This window comes from Callospermophilus lateralis, chromosome 18 (assembly GCF_048772815.1).
Source record: "Callospermophilus lateralis isolate mCalLat2 chromosome 18, mCalLat2.hap1, whole genome shotgun sequence".
NCBI lineage: Eukaryota > Metazoa > Chordata > Mammalia > Rodentia > Sciuridae > Callospermophilus > Callospermophilus lateralis.
In genome coordinates, this window is record NC_135322.1 from 40,276,764 (window position 1) to 40,299,660 (window position 22,897).

At 39.4% G+C, this 22,897-nt stretch overlaps 1 protein-coding gene across 2 annotated transcripts in view; it reads right to left on the reverse strand.

The window, feature by feature from the left end:
• Bbs2 (Bardet-Biedl syndrome 2) overlaps positions 1-22,897 on the reverse strand; it is a 37,861-nt gene that overhangs the window by 9,290 nt on the left and 5,674 nt on the right. Inside the window, exons 3-17 of one of the 2 annotated variants that reach the window (XM_076837827.2) lie at positions 20,021-20,146; positions 19,744-19,806; positions 18,671-18,748; positions 16,876-16,980; positions 16,708-16,794; positions 13,719-13,854; positions 13,345-13,484; positions 12,324-12,468; positions 12,063-12,234; positions 11,572-11,701; positions 9,226-9,357; positions 8,605-8,742; positions 7,825-7,937; positions 4,886-5,034; positions 3,596-4,211 (exon numbers count right to left, since the gene is read on the reverse strand). In XM_076837827.2, the coding sequence (XP_076693942.1) occupies positions 4,105-4,211; positions 4,886-5,034; positions 7,825-7,937; positions 8,605-8,742; positions 9,226-9,357; positions 11,572-11,701; positions 12,063-12,234; positions 12,324-12,468; positions 13,345-13,484; positions 13,719-13,854; positions 16,708-16,794; positions 16,876-16,980; positions 18,671-18,748; positions 19,744-19,806; positions 20,021-20,146 (1,821 nt within the window). In that variant the 3' untranslated portion in view covers positions 3,596-4,104. Of the gene's footprint in view, positions 1-3,595; positions 4,212-4,885; positions 5,035-7,824; positions 7,938-8,604; positions 8,743-9,225; positions 9,358-11,571; positions 11,702-12,062; positions 12,235-12,323; positions 12,469-13,344; positions 13,485-13,718; positions 13,855-16,707; positions 16,795-16,875; positions 16,981-18,670; positions 18,749-19,743; positions 19,807-20,020; positions 20,147-22,897 lie in introns of those variants that run through there. The other variant, XR_013154568.1, reaches the window with a different exon arrangement.

Consider the following 22,897-nt stretch of genomic DNA (forward strand, 5'->3'; position numbering starts at 1 on the left):
TCCTTAGTGACTGGGATTACAGACATGCACCACCATGCCCAGAAAACTTGGGCTGTCTTTTACTGCTTTCAAGTAAACCTGTGATGTTCACCTCTATGATATATGGCATCTTTTTGTTAATTCTTTAATAGTAAACCTCCAATTCTTAGAACTCCCTTCAGTAAAGGAAGATTTTTTTTCCCCACAGAATAGCTTTATGTTTTTTCAGATTATATAATGAGGTTCATTGTAAAGAATTAAAACCACATGTAAAAATACAAAGTCAAGGTCACCTAGATGGTAATCCAGCTACCAGTAGTTTTGTAAGATATCAATGAGGCCTTGCTGAACCACATTTCCCAGAGCCCCCTCCCTGTTTTCCTTCAGTGAGAGCCACAAACTGCCAGACTAAGGGCCAAATGAGGCAGCAGCCATTTAGCAGCTCAATGTCGTTGCTCCCCCTGTTGGCAGGAGTCAGCATCCTTCAGCTCTGACGAAGGCTCTGTCTGCAGGATGCCCTGACCATCAAGGTCTGGGGCAACAAGGACTGACAGGCTTCAACCTATCCTCCAGGGCTCCAGCTCCTGTCTGTGGGTTCCAGCTTGTTCTCTCCAAACTTACATCCTGACTACCTGCTCTGTGGGCTTCAGGCTGCAGCATCTGACAGAGCGAGCAACACAGCTTGCATCACCACCCCCGCAGTTAAGGCTGAATCCCCTTTATATGTTAACTGTAATGGAAATTAGGAATATATTTATGAAGCTGTTTTTGTGGACATATTTGAATTTCTGTTAATAGGAAGAAAAATGTTTAAGGGTAATCCTGTAAATAATCAAATAACGGTCCCTAATTTTAAGGATGTAGAAAATAAAGCCTGGAAGAGAAAAAAAGATAATTAAATTTTGAAACTGGCATGTCTGCTACTCAGACTCCACTGAATGTGGTTGTTTATTCCCCACAAAATACCAGAAAAAAAAAAAATCCAACCTGGGGCTACCTCTCCCAAACCTGTACCTCTCCATCCCCATTACATGCTTAACCCTACTAAAACTAATGAGAAAGTATCCTTCTGAGAGCAGATCCAGGGACGTGAATTGCAGGCATAGCCTGCCTGGACCAGGACAACAGTCTCTGATGAAAAACCAGTCCACATGGACAATGGAAAAACTATTTTAGGAGAAGCAGAGTTCTGTACCAAATAAAAGAAGACTCAGGAGCCAGAGCACGTAGTAGGCAGGGTCCAGACAGGAGAGGCGAAATGCGAAACACCAGACAGCAACAGGTATCTTGTATTTTAATTTCAAAGTGAAATTGGCAATAATTGATAATTTAGTTATGTGATCACAGGACTCTGCACTGGCAGTTTTGAAACATTAATGACAACGTTGAAGATCATTTTTGTAAAGTACCTCTAAGGCTGCATAATAATTGTAAAGTTCCTGGTGAGGTTTCTGAGGCTCCTGACAGGCTTTCTTAGCACAGATAAGCCCACAGACAGCAGCAGTTGTGTCTCTGTGCTCAGCTTTGGCTTAACACTGGTAAGGATGAAGCTGATTAAGATACAGGCCCTATTCTCACTTAATAGGGGCTTAAGATTTTATACACAATGTAATAGGAGCTAAAGAACATACAATGGGTCTGGGGTTGTGGCTCAGTGGTAGAGTACTTGCCTAGCATGTGTTCGATTGCCTAGCACTGGGTTCGATTCTCAGCACCACATACAAATAAACAAAGATTCATCAATAACTAATAAAAATTAAAAAAAAAAAAAAAAGAAAGAAAGAATAGACAATGGGACCCGCAAGGTCTCTTGAGCAAAGAAGCTGTGAGCTGAGCCTCAATGTACCGGATAGGCAGGCTCAGTGGCAAATACTAAAAGCCCATAGAGTACCTGAGCTTGGGGTGGGGGATGATTCTTTAATTTAAAGGGATGCTTGCATAAGACTAAAAACTTTCCTCCCAGATACCAGAATCCTCTAAATCAATTTTCTTGGTTTTTTATATATCTTTATTTATTTAATTTTATGTAGTGCTGAGGTTCGAACCCAGGGCCTCGCACGTGCTAGGCGAGCACTCTACCGCTGAGCCACAATCTCAACCCCTCCAAAATCAGAAATATTTAATTGAAGGTTGTATTCACTTAGAGCTTGAAATTCAGCAATGAACCATGCAGGGTCTAGCCACGAGAAGGCACTCAGATGCTGTCAGGATAGAAGAAGGGCAACAAAGCAGTAACCGATTAACTCCTTTCTGATAGTCATGTTCTCTAAGCCGATGATTAATGTTCTGATAGTTAATGTTCTCTAAGGGTGATTTCTAAGAAAAAGGCAGTTGAGTGTTTCATGAATGTTTTCATCTCATCCAATCTTTACTTGCTTGGGATCGGTCTGGAGTAACAGAAAGGACCATGACTATGTAGTTTCAAAACTTCATACCATAACTTACCAGGCTGAGGGATCCTGTCAGGACATTCTACCTTCCTAGGCTATAAGGCCTCAGCATCAAATAGAAGCATTTGTAACCTACAGAGGACCTGACACATCTTATTGTAGGCCAACCTCTTAAAGCCTTGTCAAATATTTTTAGGTCTCCAGAAGCTCTTTGGCTAAGAATGACCTTTGATGAGATTACCCTATTAGATTCACAAAAGATGAATGCTAACATGTAATTTAAAACTAGCACCAATTAAAGATTTTACCCTCAGACGGTTTAAGTTAGGGCTGGAGTACATGTAGCTCAGTGGTAGAGTGCTTGCCTGGCATGCATGAAGCCCTGTACTGCCCAAACAAAAACAAACTAGTGCAACTTCCGTATGGCTTCTAATTCTGTGACCTTGACAAGGAATTAGTCTCTGCTGCTCAGATTCCTTATCTTTGAGGCAGACATTAAGGCTACTTACTTATTACTTAAGGGAAATAATACAGTATGAGTGGAAAACTCTAGCTTATCAAATTGAAAATGCAAAATGATGTGATTATAGGACATATTCTCATAAAATTGGGACTTTATAAACCTTCATTTCAGATACAGGAGAAGGGGAATCTTAAGGGCCAAATGAAGATGACTAGTAAAATTAGCTTACATCAACCTCAAGGCAAAGATCCAGTTTCCCTCCTCACTTATGAATGCTATTAAGATGTGAAAACTGATTACTGTTACAAAAATTAAGCCAGTCCAGAATTCTACCTCAGGCCAGAATTTTACCTCCTGGGAAGGGACTGTCCCTTTGCACATCGACTTTCCCTCATAAGCTGACACTCAGCTGGACTGCATTTCCTGGTCTCCTTTGCAATCGTGGCCAAGTTACCCAGTGGAGTGTGAGTGCAGTGACTGCTGTTTCCCGACTGAAGCTTCCAGCAGAAGGAGGCCTGCTTCCTCCTCACTCTCCCCCTTTTCTACTGGCTTGGATATAAATAACTGCAAGGCCCTAGAATAGCCCTTGTCCAATATGGCTCCACGCGAGAGAAGGAAGCCTCTGAAGCCCAAGGGCCTCCATTATATGCAGTGAACATGCACCTAAACCATTTTCCTTTGGTTTGTTTCTATACAGAAATCCCTGTATGATAAAAATGAGTCATAAATTTTGAGATGTTAAAGCAGCAGCCATTAACCCAACTAAACTAATTCTTCTTTAATATAAATTGGTTTACATTCACCTTTCAGTGATTAAAAAATTGAATATCTACATTTTTTGTTCTTCTCCACCAAATACAAATGACTTATATAATTCTGATACCATTTTGCAATCACTCAACAACCAGTCTAATATATTTTAATTTTAATAAAAAAGTAGATAATCTATTTGAAAATTACAAATTCAATTACAATTTTAAGGGGGAAAAACATAATATATATTGACTTTACATAAACAAAAACTGGATTCTGAAGCCCTGACATTTAAAATGTACTTGCCCTCCTTCCTACAGATCTAGCAAGTACAACTGATCTAAAAACAGAAAGGGAGTACGGTTCTCAGATGCAGTGCCTTGTTTTTAGCCTGTATAGCTCACCAAGACTGTATGCATCCTTAGCACCCTGGTTCACCAGGATGTGACCCAAAGCATACCCGCCTAGAGTGTTAGGGAAAACCTTCTGTCCAGAAACTTATTCCCTATTTCCTCCTCTCTATGAAGGAGCTGTCCCCACCCGCATGATTCTGAACAGGGTATTGATATTGTTGCTTCGAATAGCATCCCGACAAGCAGAGATCACCTGGTTCTTCGGTTTTCCAACTGTACGAGAAGGAACATAAAGTCAGTACATCCCGAGACAATAGAAGTGGAATTAGCAAATAGAGGCCAGTTTTAAAACAACATAAAACTAGGGTAGAGAAGAGTCATATAAACAAATTTTCTAATTTATGCTCCCTAAAAACGTAATCTTGGTGAAGGAATTTACCACAAAACAAACCTAGAGACCATCTCAAATCTACAAAACCCAAAGTAGAAAAGAATCAAAGCTCACGTCCATCCAGTAAGATTATAAAGATGTCAAAGCACTGGCCCAAAACAGAATTCAGATATAAATCTAGCTGTATTTCGGCTTCCTTTGATTTATTCTATTATTCTTTTTCTAAACTTTTAAGTTGGATACTCAACTCATTAATTTTCAGTCTCTGTTTCCAATTGGGTCTTTAAGGCTCCATAGTCCTTTGGGGTATAAACACTAGGTCTTTCTTTAGAGGAAGCAGAAAGATCTTAGAAAAGGAGCTGAGCTGAAGAATTCTTTCCCTTTGGAAGACTAATGTCAAGCAACAGGCTGATGGACAGAAGCTCAAGAGATGAGCCGCCTTTGCAGCATTAGGGTATGCTACTTTAGGCCCCAAAATGAGTTAGGGAAGCTACCAGCATCTTCAGTGATCCTCACCCCAAAAAGTACAATTACAGTGCTGTGAGAAAAGACTTACCACGCAGACGCCCAGCTCTTTGAATTGCTTGATTTACTGCTTTAAGATTTCCTAATAGTTCAGTGTGATTGTTACAGCGAATTTTATATCCATTTAGCAAGTCTTTATTAAGATCATAGAGTTCCATATAGCGATTCTTCATTGTTTTCCTGTATAAATCAAGATGATTTAACATCACTTGTCTTACTGTGCTGGGCCTAGAAATCCCTACAGGGCTGGGGGTGCAGCTCAGTAACAGAGCCCCAGCCTAGAATGCTTGAAGCCTCAGGATGTGATCCCCAATATCACAGAAAAAAGAAACACTTGTCAGTGTCTTAGTTACATTTAAAAAAGAGAGAAGACACATTTTTAGCTGTATTTTCATTAAAATGAGGTAGCTATTAAAGTTTGCTTTGAAAACATTGAGAAGTTTCCATCAAAATATCCTATTTCTTCCATATAAACAGAAGATAAGCAGTCTTTCTTGGTGATTGGTCCATGGTTGATCTAGATTTAGAAATTTAAGAATTATTGAGTCCAGAGAGCTGTGAATAGGGTGATGAGCTATATTTCAGGATCCAATTAATATTCATTAGACAAAAGTGATCTATTCTTAATATTGTTAGCAGATTCATCTTCATATTTTATCACTGACTGGATCTTTTTTAACGTTAAGAAATTATTTTGTATTTTTCCAAGAGAGCTAATGGAATTGAGGTTTTTTTATACATTTTTTATTTTTTAGTTACAGTTGGACACAATACCTTTATTTTATTAATTAATTAATTTATTTATTTATTTATTTTTATGTGGTGCTGAGTGAGGATCGAACCCAGGGCCTTGCACATGTGAGGTGAACACTCTAGCTACAACCCCAACCCCTTTTACACATATTTTTTTAAGGCCTTCTGCCTGACATATTTGTAACTGTAATCAGACCATGTCAAGAATTTGTTTCAGGGCTGGGGATGTGGCTCAAGCGGTAGCGCACTCGCCTGGCATGCATGCGGCCCGGGTTCGATCCCCAGCACCACATACAAAACAAAAATGTTGTATCCGCCGATAACTAAAAAATAAATATTAAAAATTCTCTCTCTCTCTCTCTCTCTCTCTCTCTCCTCTCTCACTCTTTCTTTAAAAAAAAAAAAAAAAGAATTTGTTTCAAAATAATGCAGTGCCTGGGAAGGAAAGAGAGTAAGTATAGAGATGAGAAAAGAACAGTGGCCCGGAGCTGGTACCCACTGAAACTAGGTGGGTGGCATAAAAGAAATAATTAATTATTCAATCTACTTTTGTATGTTTGAAATTTTCAACTCAATACAATCATTTTAAAAATAATTTACTTAGGAATAATACTATCTTAATTATTTATCAATAATTCAGGCCTTTCAGGAAAAAAGTACAAGTAACATCCTGGTTGAACCCTCACCTCTAAAATAGATGCATAAACTTCACCTATTACTCATTTTCTACTGAATTTGCTTCAATACATTTCACTGTGAAGATGAATTTTGCACCTTAGCAAGAGAGAGGCTAAACACGCATTTGTTTTTGTTTTTTTTTTTTTAACTCTGTAATTGTACAATGTTACATATTCAGAAAAATTCAGAGAACAAATGCTTGTTAAGGAGGTCAAGAAACAGGATGTTGCCAGCATCCCAGAAGCTTCCTAATTTGTTCTTTGTAAACAGTTTCTCCTCCCCTAGAAGAAAATACTATATTAAACTCCTCCTCTCTCCCTTTATGCTTTTGCAGTGCTGGGGATCAACCCCAGGGACCTCATGGCATGGCACGCAAGCGCGCTCTACCTCTGAGCTGCATCCCGTTATGGTCTTATCATCTACGTATGCCTCCTGGGATATACAGCTTAGTTTTGTCCTTTTCCAAACGATATAAATGGATGCACCGGGCACGACAGTGCATACCTGTAATCCCTGTGACTCAGAATAATGAGCAGGAGGATCATTAAGTTCAAGACCAGCCTCAGCAGCTTTGTAAGACCTTGTCTCAAAAACTTTTTAAAATTTTTAAAAAGAGCTGGCGATGCAGCTTGTGGCAGAATTGACCCTGGGTTCAATCCCCAGTATGCCCTGCCAAAAAATCTGCATTCTGTACATGTTCTTTAGGCCTCTTTCCTTATCCAGTATGTGAGATTTGGGCATGTTCTGTGCCAGGGACACTCACACACTCTTGCTGCTCCACTGTATGAATATACCACATTTATCCACTACACTGCCGAGGCTAGTTCGGACTGTTTCCACTTTGGGATTTGCTGTGGTTCGGATATAATCTGTGTCCCTAAAAAGTCTGTGCTGGAAGCTTGGCGCCCATGTGGCGATATTAATAGCTGGTAGGACCTTTATTAAGTGAGGCCTAGTACAAGGTCATTAGCGGTGCTGCCCTTAGTCAGAAGGGACTAGGTTGTTCTCATAGAACTCTGGTTAGCTCTCTCATGAGAGTTGTTACAGAAGAGCAACACTGGCCCCTCCCTGGTCTCTCTGGCTTCCCCTCTCTCCATGTGATCTCATTCCTGCAGCTACTCCTGGCATGAGGCCATCTGCCATTAGGTGACACAGCCAGAGAGGCCCTCATCAGAATTACTACCATACTGTTTGGACTTCAGCATCCAAAATTATGAGCTAAATAAACCTCTTTTCTTTATACACTACCCAGCCTCAGGTATTTTTTGGTAGCAATGGAAAACGGACTAATATAAAATTCTTATACCTTTATGAATAGTCTTATATAAATATCCTAGTTTAAATGTGCACAAGTTTCTCTAGGGTATATACTAGAAGCAGAATTTCTGGGTCCTAGGGCATACTCATTTTCATCTTTACCAATAATGCCAAGTTATTTTCCAAAGTCACTGTATCGATCTAGGACCCCCTCCCTACCCCAGCATCTGGGAGCTGCTATTCCATTGCTCACATGTTTCATCTTGCAAGGCAAATACCCACATGTTCCTCATCAGACGAGCATCCTCAGCTTGGACCAGCAAACTTCGGATCAGATTGGAATTATCAGCCATGTCAGCACTGAGTTTCTGGTGCACTGAATGATATTCATCCACCTGGAGAACATGAACATCAGGAATTAAAAGGGTCTTGCAAACTTCTTGAAAACTAGACACACTGAGAAGACACTACCCACTACATGCAGAGGCCCTTTTCTTTCCCTGACCACTCATACCATTTTCATATGTATTCATAATCGCAATAATACTTCCTATCATTTCATCTCCTCTTCAACAAAATAATTAGTCTCTGTGGCCTCCATATGACATGCAGGGGGACTCTGACTGTGTTTCAGCACTGAGGCCTAGCAATACACAGAGAGACATTTAAGGGATTTGAGGTGAGAATGGTTTAATACTTTGGGGACAATCACAATCCTCCTTGGTTTGCTCTTGGGTTTTTGGAAAGCAATAAACTGAAGACCAAAGAAGATATAACCAGATAAGATGAAGGGCTAGCAAAGGAGGATATTAATATGATGTATATTTTTAAAAATGTCCCCCTAAACCAAAGAAAAAAAAATAGGGTGGTCAAGAGATAGCTACCTACTCTTATAAAAGAAATCCTTTAAAGTTTCCAATACTAATACTAGTTCAATTTTTTTACAAGAATTATTTAGAACATGATTATCACATAAGTACATCTGTGGCCTCATTCATTAACCGAAACATTCCAAACTAGGAGAGACCACATTCTCATTGATGCAGCCACAGGCACCCTCACCTTAATCAGCACCTTTCGTAACTCCTCAAAGTACACAGGAAAATCTGCTTCTACCTGAAGGTCTTCAACAGCAAAAAATGAAGCCATCGACTGGATGATATCACCAGCCAAGTCAATATCATCAGTATTTACTGTGATCTATCCAGGAAAAAAAACAGGCCAGGTTAGCATCCTCAGACAACAGGCAAACTTGGCTGAATCAGTACATGAATTTCTCCATAGTTAACACAATTTCTGAGCATATATTTATATGTAGCAATGAATGAGATAAGGGTTATTAATCTTTTAGGAAATTATAAACATTCTTTATTTCCTGTGGGTAGCTAAAAAGTCAATCCTCTAGCCTTAGAAAATAAGTGACAAGACTGAAAAATGCTTTTATGCACCTCTATAATCCCAACCCTACCCAAAATGTACATGAAAGGGGTGAAGGAAAGGAAAGAGGGAGACAGAGAACCACTCTTCTAGATTATACCCCAGGGTCTACAACGGTAATACTAACAGACTATGTTACAACACTTGGTTTTATGATCTTGGCACTGAAATCATCCGCCTCACTTTGCACCAAGTGGTTAAACAGCACATGAAAAATCTATGGACGACCTTGACATTAAACAGTACCTCTCCACTAGGTTTTATTTTTATGTAGAGATGGCCGCCATTTCGTAATGATGTGAAACATACTTGAAATGGAGCATTCTGAATGTTAGTGTCTTCTGGTAACAGAAAGTTCTGGTTGAGCCATATAGCAATCTGAAAAATAGAAGAATAAAACAAACTTCATTTTTTTAAAGTACAGTCATTACAGAAGGAAGACTTCTCCCTCGGTTTAAAAAAAAAAAAAAAATGTTATACCTCATCCCCACCAAGAGAACACTGATCACACTCCCTTTTCCCTACTTATACACATTTTACTTTTTTTTTTTTATTGAACCCAGGGGCACTTAACCACTGAACCCCATATCCCTAGCCCTTTTTTATATTTTTATTTAGATGCAGGGTGTCAATGAGTTGCTTAGTGCCTTGCTTTTGTTGAGGCTGGCTTTGAACTCAATCCTCCTGCATCAGCCTCCTGATCTGCTGGGATTATAGACAGGCCCCACAACTCCCCGCTCTCACACATATTCTTAAGTAACATTCATGATTATGTCTGACTCCCAGAAGACAGGATTTTACAGTATTCTCTACTTAGACAAAATCTTAAATGCAATGTACAAATGACAGAAGTACAGTATTAATTCTGTTTATACAACAGCTCTTTTGTGGGTGTATCCTGGACAATGTAATCAGCTTAAAACTATTCCATTCTATTTTTTTAACTAATGATGAGATCTTTCTTTTAAAAAAATATTTATTTTTTAGTTGTAGTTGGACACAATACCTTTATTTTATTTATTTATTTTTATGTGGTGCTGAGGATCGAACCCAGGATCTCACACATACTAGGTAAGCGCTCTGCCACTGAGCCACAATCCCAACCCTCCACTCTATTAAAAAAAAAAAAAAAAAAGGGCTGGGGATGTGGCTCAAGAAGTAGCGTGCTCGCCTGGCATGCGTGCGGCCCAGGTTCAATCCTCAGCACCACATACAAACAAAGATGTTGTGCCCGCCGATAACTAAAAAATAAATATTAAAAAAAAAAAAAAAAAAAAAAAAAAACTCAAGTGAAGAATATACACACACACAACACAGACACAGGACACTTGCACGTGAGGAGTTTTAATGTTAAGAATTCTTTACAGTGGCTTGCAACACAGATTCCATGTCAGAATCCCTTGATGCCTTTGGAAGGGTCCACCTATGAAGTTTCTGATTCCACAGGCAACACAGGGGCCTGAAAATCCATGTAATTAAAAAGCCCCACCAAGAATTCTGAGACCTGGCCACAGTTGAACTTAATAAGGCATCACCATACCACTCATGTATCCTCAGGGGCCCTGAGTGGTAGACAACACACCTTCACTTACAGATATGGAACTTGAGGCTCAGGCTGGTGAGGGGAACTTCCCTAGATTATTTAAAATTTAATTAAGGGAGCATTTAAGGGCTGGGGCTATAGCTCAGTTGGTAAAGTGCTCGCCTCACATGCACAAGGCCCTGGGTTCAATCCCCGGCCCTACATAAAAGGAAGAAAAAAAAAAAGGTAGCACTTAAACCCCAAACAATGCTCCCAGCTCCAAGTCCCACTCTCCATCTTTTGTTGTTGTGGTTTGTTTGTTTTGTGTGTTTGAAGAGACTGGGCCTCACTGTGTTGCCCAGGATGGCCCTGAATTCCTAGACTAAATCCTCCTGCCTCAGCCTCCCCTAGCGAGGCTACAGGTGCGTACCACGACACCCAGCTTCTCTCTTTGCATCTTGATGTACATTCCTCTCAAAATACTAAGTCAAGACAAACACACTGGGGCTGGGGTTGTGGCTCAGTGGTAGAGCGCTTGCCTAGCTTGCCTAGCACGCGTGAGGCCCTGGGTTCAATTCTCAGCACCACATATAAATAAATAAGCAAAATAAAGGTATTGTGTCAACTACCACTAAAAAATATTTTTAAAAAGGACATACACACTAAGATCATAACAAAAGAAAGAGAGAAATTAAGAACTGGTAAGAATTCATTTGTAATTAAGGATTATGCAAATAATGTATTTTTTTCAAAGTGAAAGAAGATACTTTAGCAATATTTTTATTACCATGTTACAAGCTAAATCACAACATAATTCTTTTTTTTAATATTTATTTTTTAGGTGTAGATGGACACAACACAATGCCTTTATTTTTATGTGGTCCTGAGGATCAAACCCGGTCCCACCCATGCTAGGCGAGAGCTCTACCGCTAAGCCACAATCCCAGCCTCCACACTACATAATTCTTTCAAATAATGTTTGCTGAATGAACATAATTCATATAATTTCCCCCTTTCTAAAAAGTAACATCTAAAGGACTCCAATTTGAAGAAAAGCACAAGATACTTACCCTCTGTGCCCGTTCGGCAATGATAAAGTTAACATAACTGACGGGTTCACTGGTGTTGTGTGGGCTGGTCAGTGCATACATAGAGAATCGGGGGAGCTGTCTTGTCAATTCAAATACATGGAACTGGGTGCTATGGCCAAGAAAAAGGACACAAGAGAAGTGTGGAGTGGAGTGTTATTTCAAAGCACAAGGTCCAGAAAATAAGGTCACCACTTTACTGAGCCACATACCTACTCAGCCCCAAATAAATATATTTATAAAATGTTAGGGGTTGGAGACATAGCTCAGGGGTAGAGTGCTTACCTAGCATGCATGAGGCCCTGGGTTTGATTCCCAGCACTTTCCTAATTTGGAAAGATTTCAAATTAGGGAAATAAAAGGTTGTGGGAAACACTAACCGGGGGCTGGAACCACAAATATCTTCTCTGCCCCAGAGGACGCCTGCACAATGGAAAACCTTGCCCTCCTCTAAGTGACTTGTAAAGGGTCACCTGCTTCTGTAACCCACAAAGGTTTTCAAGTGCAGATCCACCGGGACATCCTTGGGAGGTGACACTGGGACACGGATGGAGCTGGAAAGGTTGTGAACGCTGGGATGTACCACATGGCTTTCACCTACAAAAATTCCCTCAGCAAAAATCAACACTGCCCGGATGATAGTGTCTGCAGGGAAGAGAAGAAACAGCAGCTCCAGCCCTGCTCCGCGACGGCACCAGCACCCCTGGCAGAGCCCACTGCAAACACCGGCTCACCATTGGAAGTGGAGATGCACAACTCCACGTGAGCAGCTTGCTTCTCAGTCCCCAGCTTGACGGAGAGTGCAGTGTGGAGCTTGGTGTTGGCCGGGATTATGCCTCTTTGCCCATCGCCCTCATTCAGTGGACTGCTCAGTTCAGCCTAGGAAACACCCACCCACCAAAACCTGTCACTAAAACAGTGAACTAATGTCGATTTTAAATAACGTGGCTGCTTGGTTTCAAAGGACAGACTCCCCATCATCTACTCCTGAGTCTGAGGGATGAGAGAACTCATCTCAGGTGCCTCTGCCCCACCTGGTCCTGTGGGAAACACCCATCCCTTCACCCTTTTTGTCGTTATGGTCCCCTGCATCTCACTGTTCCTTTTACATGCTTTTCATGTTCTTTAAAATGACAGTGGTAAAGCACATGTCAGCATGTACAAAGCCCTAGGTTCAACCCCCAGCAGCCCACCACAGAAAAAAAAAAAAAACCTCACTTGATAGGCCAAATTCCAACACAGTAACATATGACAGGATAAACTAAAGCCCACTCCTACTCATCTCCAGCCAGGCTGGTGGAAACACACACGCATTATTTTTTAGTTATCAGTTTATGTATAGTTTTTTTTAAATGTTAAAAGAAACACTCTATACATATTGTTTTTGCTTTTTTTCCACTTAATAACACCCAGATACCCTTCCATATCAGTCCAGATATATTGACTTCATTTTTTGAGCAGCTATTAATTCCCCAGTACGTACTCCCTGTCACTGATGAACAGTTGCTTCCAGCTATTCACCTGACAAATGTTTCTACAGATCACCTGCCTGAAAGTGGAATTTCTAGATCAACAGATGCATGGCCTCGTCACTCTGGCCCTGGCAGAGAGGATGACGCAACCTGCACTTCTGCAGACAGGCAGGAGGAGGCCCGCACCCTGGCCAGCCCTGACCCGGTCCTTCTCCTCACCTGCCGATCCTCAGGGTCAGTATCGGCATTTCAGATTCTGCCTCCCCCTCCCAGCGGGCCCTACCTTGGCATTTTCCTCGTAGTTACGGAGTTCCAGCAACAGATTTTGCTTTTTTTGACTCAGCTCTCGGATCAGGTCCTGCTCCACACTGGTGTCCATGAGGTTTCCCCTCATCTCAGTGGTGCCTGGCAGGTAGCCCCGGACTGAAGAGGGGGGAAAAACACTCACTGGACGGAGGACCACCCCAGGTACAGCCACATCTACTTTTAGGTCATCTGTTAGTTGCTCTTAAAAACCAAAAACTGAAATTCTCATCTTCTCAACTGATGTGGACTTATTAAAACTCAGCATAAATACTTTAGAGTAGAATTTCCTGGCATTTGACCCAACCAAATTGAAAAAGTGACTTTACAAGAATTTTTCCCAACTCAATTTACTTTCCCCTTCCACTGAGCAGCAGATTAACTGTACGTGGCCATCCATCCGGTAATCCGCCTCGACCACACCAGCAATGGCAGAAGAGAAGTTGTCTTTAAAGATGACCTCCCCGGTTCGGTCACTTCGAGCATCAACCTAAAAATAAAACAGGAACTTAAAGTCACTTATGCCACAGTTTGAAAATACCATCATCAGCAGCACAAGGTTTTGAAATAAAACCCAGCTTTAGAGGTCATTCAGTCAAGCAGTCTTTAAAGTGTTCCACGAAGTCCATGACTTCTCCGTGACTGCTTCTCCATGTTTCTTAGCCATTCTGTGCTTGGTCTCCTGTGAACATCAATAACCAGACGCGAGGGAAAGAAGAGAGCCTAGACCTCCCAGGGTCCTAAGGAGGCCAGAAAGAACTCGCACATGTAAAGCACTTGAAGAGGGCCTGGCACATAGGTCCAGGGCACATGTCAGCTCTCTATAAAAATCCTATCTTCCTGAAAACCAAGAATACCAAATATCATTGTATCTGAAGTGTAAACGCCAAGTGAGGCCAGTCCCCCACCATACCACCCAGCCCCCCACCATACTACCCAGCCCCCCACCATACCACCCAGCCCCCCACCATACCACCTAGTCCCCCCCCAATAACACCCAGCCCCCCACCATACCACCCAGTCCCCCCCCATACCACCTTTGCAACGACCCTGTGAAGCGTCCTCTTCCAAGCAAACTGCCCAGACTCAGTACTCCTATCCTCATTGTTCTCTTCCTCCCAGGAATAAACCAAATAAATAACTGACTGATCAGAAGCAAAGACATCTAAAGGACAATCATGGATGCTCACTTGAAATGATGATTTAAGCCCAGGTAAGGACACAGGTGTCATAAACAAAAGCTACGGAATATCTGGCAGAGCAACCAGTGTCATTTCAATGACACTGCCATTCACTATTTAGTCTTTTTGAATACATTCTTCTAGGGAAAACTTTGCAACCAAAAAATTATTTAAGTCACAGACTACCCCTTGTCCAGGGTATATATGCATGTTATTTCTTTTTCTTCCTTTCTTTCTTTCTTTTTTTTTTTTTTCCTGTGGTACCTGGAATTGAACCCAGGGACTTGTACACATGCTAGGCAAGTGACACATGCTAGGTGCTCTACCACTGAGCTACACCGGCAGTCCTTCGTACTGTATTTTGAGACAGAGTCTAGTTAAGTTTCTGAAGCTGATTTCCAACTTGTGAACCTCCTACCTCAGTCTCCCAAAGAGCTGGGATCACACGTGTGAGCCACTGTGTCCGGCTTATCTGTGTCATTTCTAACAACATCAGGTGAGCCTGAAGATTATGATGACCAAAACTTGCGAAGGAAGGAATGCTGGTGTTTTACCAAAGGTAAAACTGAACTGAACTTCTTCCCTGTGAAAGTCTGGTTATCCAATAGCCTTAGCACTGCATCGCCATATTACTAAGCCAAGGAGGGTTTGCAGCTGAGAAGGACTACAAATAAGTCCTTCTGTGGACAGTCTCTTCTTTTGCTTATCCAACAGGGAAGTTTTGTCCTGCAGGAGAGGACAGACCTCCAACTCAACAAACAACCTACTAAATACAAAGTTAACAGAGTAGTATTTTTTTTTTTTAGTATTTTTACTCCTACATTCACAAGTTGCATCTGTTTATTTACCTTTTCAAGACTATTTGTGTTAAGTGTAGATAATCAATTTTTCCACTTATATAATGATTTCATAATTTTCTTATCTTTTTTTATGCCTTGGAACAGATTATATAACAAAAAATCCTTAAAATTTTGAAAGCATTAAACTATGAAACTCTAGGTCCAAAGTGTAATTAGAAGTAACTTTTAATAATTTCTCAAGTCTAAGTAGTTTTGTAATTCTTGAATCAATCATAATTTATATTCTCCCAGAATATAGTACTTTCCTATGGTTTTAATGTTTGTGTCTCCCCAAAATTTGCCTGCCCTCATGCCTGGGATCAATACCCTCATGACAGTCCTTGAAAGACCTCCACCCCTTCCACCATGTGAGGCCATAATAAGAAAACCAACCGTGAGGAAGCAGCCCTCCCAGACCAGAGATCTGCCACACCCTGACCTTGGACTCCCAACCTCCAGAGCTATGTGAAATAGACTTCTGCTTTTTATGAGCCACCCAGTCTGTAGTATTTTGTTAAAACAGCCCACATAAATTAATCATCCATTTTGTGGACTTCTTAATAAACAATGACACAGCCTTCACTTATGATTTTGAATACCCACACCAAGGACAAGCCCAGGAAGAAGAGCAGGAACAGCCTAATAACTTTTTAGAATCTGTTCATTATGTAACACCACAGAAAGACTGGAGGTGCTGGCCCAAAGTAAAGAGAAAGAAAGACAAAAGATGGAACTAGCCGATCCCCTCCAGGCAGCCCAACACTGACAGAGAAGAAAGCAAGGGCACAGTATCCATGGAGACTTGGCAGCTCCTGAGACAGTTTCTGACAATCTGGACTTGCCAAAAGACTAAGAAATTCTGATCTGAGTTTAAAAAGGAAAGAAAGAAAAAGGCGTTTTACTTTGAAGTGATAGCTGGGAAAACAATATGCTAACCTGATTCTTCTCATTAATTCTAAGTTTTCAGTCAGTGTTAAAGATTTATTAGGAAAGAGCTATTCAGACAATTCATTATTACTATGTGATTAACCCCACCCCCCCCCAACTGGCCTACACCTACAGGCAACCTGATTGATGGCTTTTCCTTCTTTCAAAGAAGAGATTTAGAAAGAACCCCCCAGGAGATTTTTCTCAAGCAGGGCTTACAAGGCTAAAAGGATAGTCACTATGTAGTAGGAAGAAAAGTGTGGAAAGATTGGGAGGTTAAATCTGAAAACCCAGCCAAGGAAGTCAGGGTTGTTTCCATGTTACAATTCTAGGTCTGCAGCCCTTATCACAACATTATTACTTAGAACTACACACAAACCGCTAATTTACACTCACCTTCCCATTCGACCAACCGGTTATCAGTTCACACACTCCATCAGAATTAAGGTCAAAAGCATGAATACTCATGGCATGATTTTTGGACTGAAAGGGAATTTCAATAATTAGTACAGAAGTCTCTGATACTGAAATATAAAGTGCATGAATAGCAGAAGCTGACTTTACTTTTATTCTCCAGTATCGAGCTGTTTTGTCATAAACTCCAACTGTGCCATTGGAAAGGGCATAACCAAATCGACTGCCATACATGGGACACAGAGAGGTGATTATCTGCAAAAAATAACACATAAACCACATCTTTTTGTTAAGGTTCAATTTAATATGAAGTATAGTTTTTGAAACTATATGCCACTGGGTGCAGTGGTGCACACCTGTAATCCCAGAGACTCGGGAGGCTGAGGCAGGAGGATCCCAAGTTCAAAGCCAGCCTCAGCCTCAGCAACTTAGTGAGGTCTAAGAAACTTAGAAAGACCTTGTCCCAAAAGGAATATATACTTCAAGTACACAAGAACTAGAATATGAGCCAGGTGTGGTAGTGTGCACACCTGTAATCCAAGCTACTTGGGAAGCTAAGGAAAATCACAAGTAGGTAGATTTTATTTTTATGTGGTACTGAGGAATGAACCCAGTGCCTCAGGCATGCTAGGCAAGCGCTCTACCACTGACCCACAACCCCAGTACAAACAGTTACTACTATAGTCTAAATTTTAAAAATAATTCTAATCTACAATTGACTAATTTTTACATTTACACTTTTCTATGACATAATTGTTTGCTTGCAGTAAAATAAAGTATAATCCTTTCAAAACTGAAAATCTGAGTAAGTGGGTTTGTATAGTATGTAACAACATACAGAACTGTATATATTGTACAGAAATAGTTACAGAATTACAACAAGGATTTAACATCCTTAAAAGGATAAAATTTTAGATATTAAACAAAATTATACTTTCAAGTTAAATCCAAAGACTAATGATATCTATGATCTTGCAGATCTATTTTCTAATTCTGGCCCTAATACAAGAGATATTAAAAAATAAATTGTATAAAGCAGAGAATAGTTATGTAATTTCCTTTACACCTACAGCTTTTCTACAAAACCACCCACTCCACTTAACTCTGAATACGAAGTACTGTGTAGGAATCCAGAATTATTTAGCTCAAGGCATTCTCCTGGCAATACTCAGCACTGTTCAACTGCCAAATGAATCATGATTTTGCTGATCTGGGAAAAGATATTGAACGGCAAGCAAAACCAAACCAAGAGGAGAGGAAATTGGCTATTCAGACGAACAATTTTATAAAGTTCATATTTTCATAAATTTGGCCCCAGATTGTATAGATCCTTTAGTATTTCTTTAGTTCATTTGCCTCTTTCTTTTGTGGACGTGAGGAGCAACAAGTTCCTGGTAATCTCTAGCTCTATTTCAAGGTCTCCTCTCCTTGAAAAGTGTTTCAGAGAATTACACTCTCCTCACATCCAGTATTGACAAACAACAGAAATCTAAAGAAAGCAAAACTGAATGACTTCTACCAATGGGAAAAGATTTACTGTAAATTAGAATGAAAGAGATATAAAAATGGAGGACACAGCACCTTCAGGCCAGTGACCCTCCAGCTGTTTGGGGTGGTTCTAGGGGGTGGGAGATTATGAGTCCATTCAAGAGCCTAATGATCAGTAAGGACCCTCCTTCTGGAAAAGCACATATTTATATCACAGGACCCTTGCACAGACACACCTGTCCACACCACTACTTGTAGCACTAATTTCTCTCCTTCGTTTCTTCTCTATCCATAGCTATCAGTTTACATTTTAATAACTGTGATTATATAAAGCATATAGTATGATTAAATAAGTTTTTATCCTAAAACCCTCTGAACTGTAAAAGATGCCCTGGCACCCTCATCTGATGTTAGGTTTGTTGCTTGATCTGCCCAAGGCTAAGGTGGTACTTCTTACCTCTGTTTCTGTCATTTCTGCCACAATCTCATCTTCTTTAAAAACTCGGATATCAAAATCCTCAGATCCAACAAGAAGCTAAAGTGAGGGGAAACCATATACATTTAGTTCAGGAAATGAACACAGCAAAATTCCCATAAATGAAACAAAGATTGCATATTACTTTGCTGCTACCACCACCCAAGAGTCCCAATCCTCCAATAATCTAATGCTCAAGAAGATCCTCTCTAATGGCAGGGCTGCAGGTCAACAGACTCAGTGAAGAAAAAGTAGCTACTCTACATTTTTTCTTTCCATGTGGGAGGCACATCTTGCCAGACATGTTCTTTTACCCTGTACTTCAAAATGTTCCCTAGTTCAGCAACCTTCCCTGCTTGCAGAGGGAGACCCTGTTTCAAACACAAGAGCCAAGTGTCCATGGACAGGAGGACTAAGTTAGTGCCTGAAATAGCCCTTCACATGCACTGACTGCTCAAGAAACTAATTTTGAGTAATTATTAGAATAATTTAAAAAGCTAAGAAACAATCTCTAAAACTTTTATATTACTGAAAAAGTGGGCCAAAACTGAAAACTACTTATTAATATGATTTCAGAACATCAGAAGCAATTTACAAGATTTTAAATATGACAGATTCCCCTCTAACTGTTCTGCCTTCTCTCTCCTGTGTTTTTATTTTATTTTTTTAACATTTATTTATTTATTTATTTTTTAGTTCTCGGCGGACACAACATCTTTGTTTGTATGTGGTGCCGAGGATCGAACCTGGGCCGCACACATGCCAGGCGAGCCCGCTACCGCTTGAGCCACATCCCCAGCCCCTCTCCTGTGTTTTTAAAACTTCCTTGATCAACTGCCATGACCTTTGTATTAGATGCACGTTCAATCTAGTTGACAAGTGATTTATTGTTCAAAAATGAGGAAAAAGACTAATGAGGCCAGTAAGCTCATCATTTAGGTAACAGAGCTCCAAAATCAGGCATGAAAAACTAAGACTTCTCTCCACACTAATGTCACTGTCAGGGGCAACTTATTTAGTTCAACATACAAAGTATCATCTTCTCCCTCACATACCTCTTTCTTCCCATCACCATCAAAGTCACACAAGGCCAAGGAATGAACATTGTCTCCAGTAACCTAAAAATGAAACCAAAAATCATTAAATCATCTTATTAAAAATTCAATCAAAATATACTAGCAATATGAAGGGGAGGTTATACAAACCACCCTTTTTTAACATTTGTGAAACATTACAAATTTTGTTCTATTTTATGTTTTATTATTTAGTACAGTGAATGGTTAAATAAAATTAAAGGTAAAAATGCCAAAAAGAATGTTTAGTTCTTCATACCGTCCAAAAGAGATCATTTCCTTCATGGTCAAAACCCTGCAGAGCACAATTTCCACCAATAATGGCAAGAGGAGAGGAAATATCTCCCAATGTCCCCAGTACAATGGCATTTGCCCCATCTGCTACCTAAGAAGACAAGACACATAATCTCAAATACAGTGATGTGCAGGCACATTGGAGGTAACATACACCTGTGCTTTTACTCATATATTCAAATTCCTTTGTCATCATTTGGGAGAATCCACATGGTCTCCTGACTGGGCAGCCACTGTGGCTTCTGCAAGGATGAGCAGAGAGCCAGCGTCAATTCAGAGCCCTGCTCTCACACCATAAGACACTACAATAATCCAGGGCTCCCCAGGATCACCAAGTTCTAGAGCACAAATTCTCTAGAGGATCAATGCTTTTAAATATCCAAATTTTGTAATTTAGTTTACCATTTTGGATGGAAATATTTTTAATACTATTGCCCAATTCTCCTATTAGTAGTCTTTCTCATTTTAAAATTACTAGAAAGTATAAAAAAAAGAAACCCCTCTAGTCTAACTCTCCAGAATTCTTGAATATATTACATAAACATACCTTATCTATGGAAGAATCAAAGACAACTTTGTAAATACTGTTTATGATTTACATTTAAGAGATTTATATTTAAAGTTTTGTTTGTTAACAAAAGGCAAAGAAAAAAATAGTAAACACCTAAGTCAAAAAAAAAGAAATTCACTATAAAAAAATACTAATAATAACCAACATGAAAAAATGTTCAATATATCCTTTTTCATTTTCTTTGATGAAATGATGAAAAAGAACAATAATATTCATTGTTGATTAGAATATATTAGAATATATATTAATATAAATATATATTCTATATATTAGAATATATTAAAATACATATTCTTATATTCTAAGGGCAGAGTAGAAAAATAGTAGCCTTTCTAGAAAGTAATTTAATAATCTCTATCAAAAAATCTCATTAAAATAGGTTTTTAACTCAGCAATTGTGTTTCTTCTTCTTTTTTTCATTTATATCTTCAATTTGTTCTGATTCTTCACATATAAGCTGAGTCCTTGTGACAATAATTTTATGCATCAACATATGTAGGCCACAGTACCCAGATTTTTGGTTAGACAGTATTCCAGATATTGCTGTGAGGGTTTTTTTAAGAGGAGATTAACATTTAAATCAGTAGACTGAACAAAGCTGGTCAGTCTCCATAATGGGGGCGGGCCTCCTCCATTCAACTGAAAGACTAGTAGAAAAAAGGCTGACCTCCTCCAAGAAAGAAAGGATTCTGCCCACGGACCGCCTTCAGACTTGGGCTTCAACATCTACTCTTTTCTGGATCTCTAGCCTGCTGGCCCACCCTGCAGATTTTGGACTTGCCAGCCTCCACAATCAGGTAAGCCAATGGACAACTCTCACAGGTATGTTGAGTGAAAGAAGCCAGAGACCAGTGTACATTCTACATGATTCCATGTGTATAAAGTTCAGAACAGGAAAGTCTAAGCCAACAGATATCAGAACAGTGATTGTCTATGAGGAACAGGAATTGGCTGGAATAAGACACAACAATCTTCTAAGTGACAGAAATGTTCTACATTTTTATCAGGGATGTTGGTTACAGGGATCAAAATTCATTGAACTTAAGGATTATGCATTTCACTATATGTACACCTTATCTCCTTAAAAAATATAAAAAAGGCATTTGCATTTCTAGGAACTTATCCTTAGGAAATAATCAGAAAAGTGACAATATATATGCTTATCTTAGTAATATTTATAAAAGATAAACAATGAAAATAATATAAATGTTCAGTAATAAATTTCAGGTAAAATAAATTATATATATTAACATAATGAAATACTATAAAATCAAAAAGAATGATATATAGACCTACAGTAATCAAAAAGAATGATATATAGACCTTACAGTATTAGATGTTCCTAATAATTTGTAAAAGAAAAGACTAGATAGCCAGGAATTGACATGCCCATTAACTCATGAATGGATAAAATGTGGCATATACATACAATGAAAAATTATTCTGCCATAAAAAGGACTGAAGTACTGGTAGATGCTACAACATGTATCAACCTGGAAAATAACATACTAAGAAAAAGAGGCCAGTCACAGAAGACCACATCTTACATGATTCCATATTTATGAAATGTGTAGAATACATAAATTTCCAGAGTCAGAAAACATTACTGGTTGCCTAAGGTTAGCAAGTCAAAGGAAAATGGAAGTACCTACTAATGGGTATGGGGTTTGTTTCTTTTGGAAGTAATAAAAAATGTTTAAAATTGCTGGGCATGGTAGCACACACATGTAATCTCATCTACTCAGGAGTCTGAGGCAAGAGGATTGTAAAGTTCAAGGCCAGCCTGACTGAATGAGCAAGACCCTGTTCAAAATAAAACTTAAAAAAGAGGTTAAGAAGCAGGGGTTATGGCTCAGCAGTAGAGCACTCACCTAACTTGTGTGAGGCACTGGGTTCAATCCTCAGCACCACATAAAAATAAATAACATAAAGGTATTGTGTCTAACTACAACTAAAAAAACAAAAAAAAAATTAAAGCTATAAAAAAGGGGTTAGGATCTAGTACAGTGGTAGAGCACTTGCTTAGCATGTGCAAGGCCTGGGTTGAATCATCAGATGAAAACTGATTGTGGTGATGGATGTTAAACCCAGAATAAACTAAAAACCAATTAATTGTACCTATTAAATAGGTAAATTATCTGGTGAGTGAATTATATTTTAATAAAGCTATTATAGGAAAAATAAAGTAAAAAGTTGCATGTATGTAGTATGATCCCATTTTGTTAAAAAAAAAAAAAAGTGTACTTACATATACTAAACAAAAATACCTGG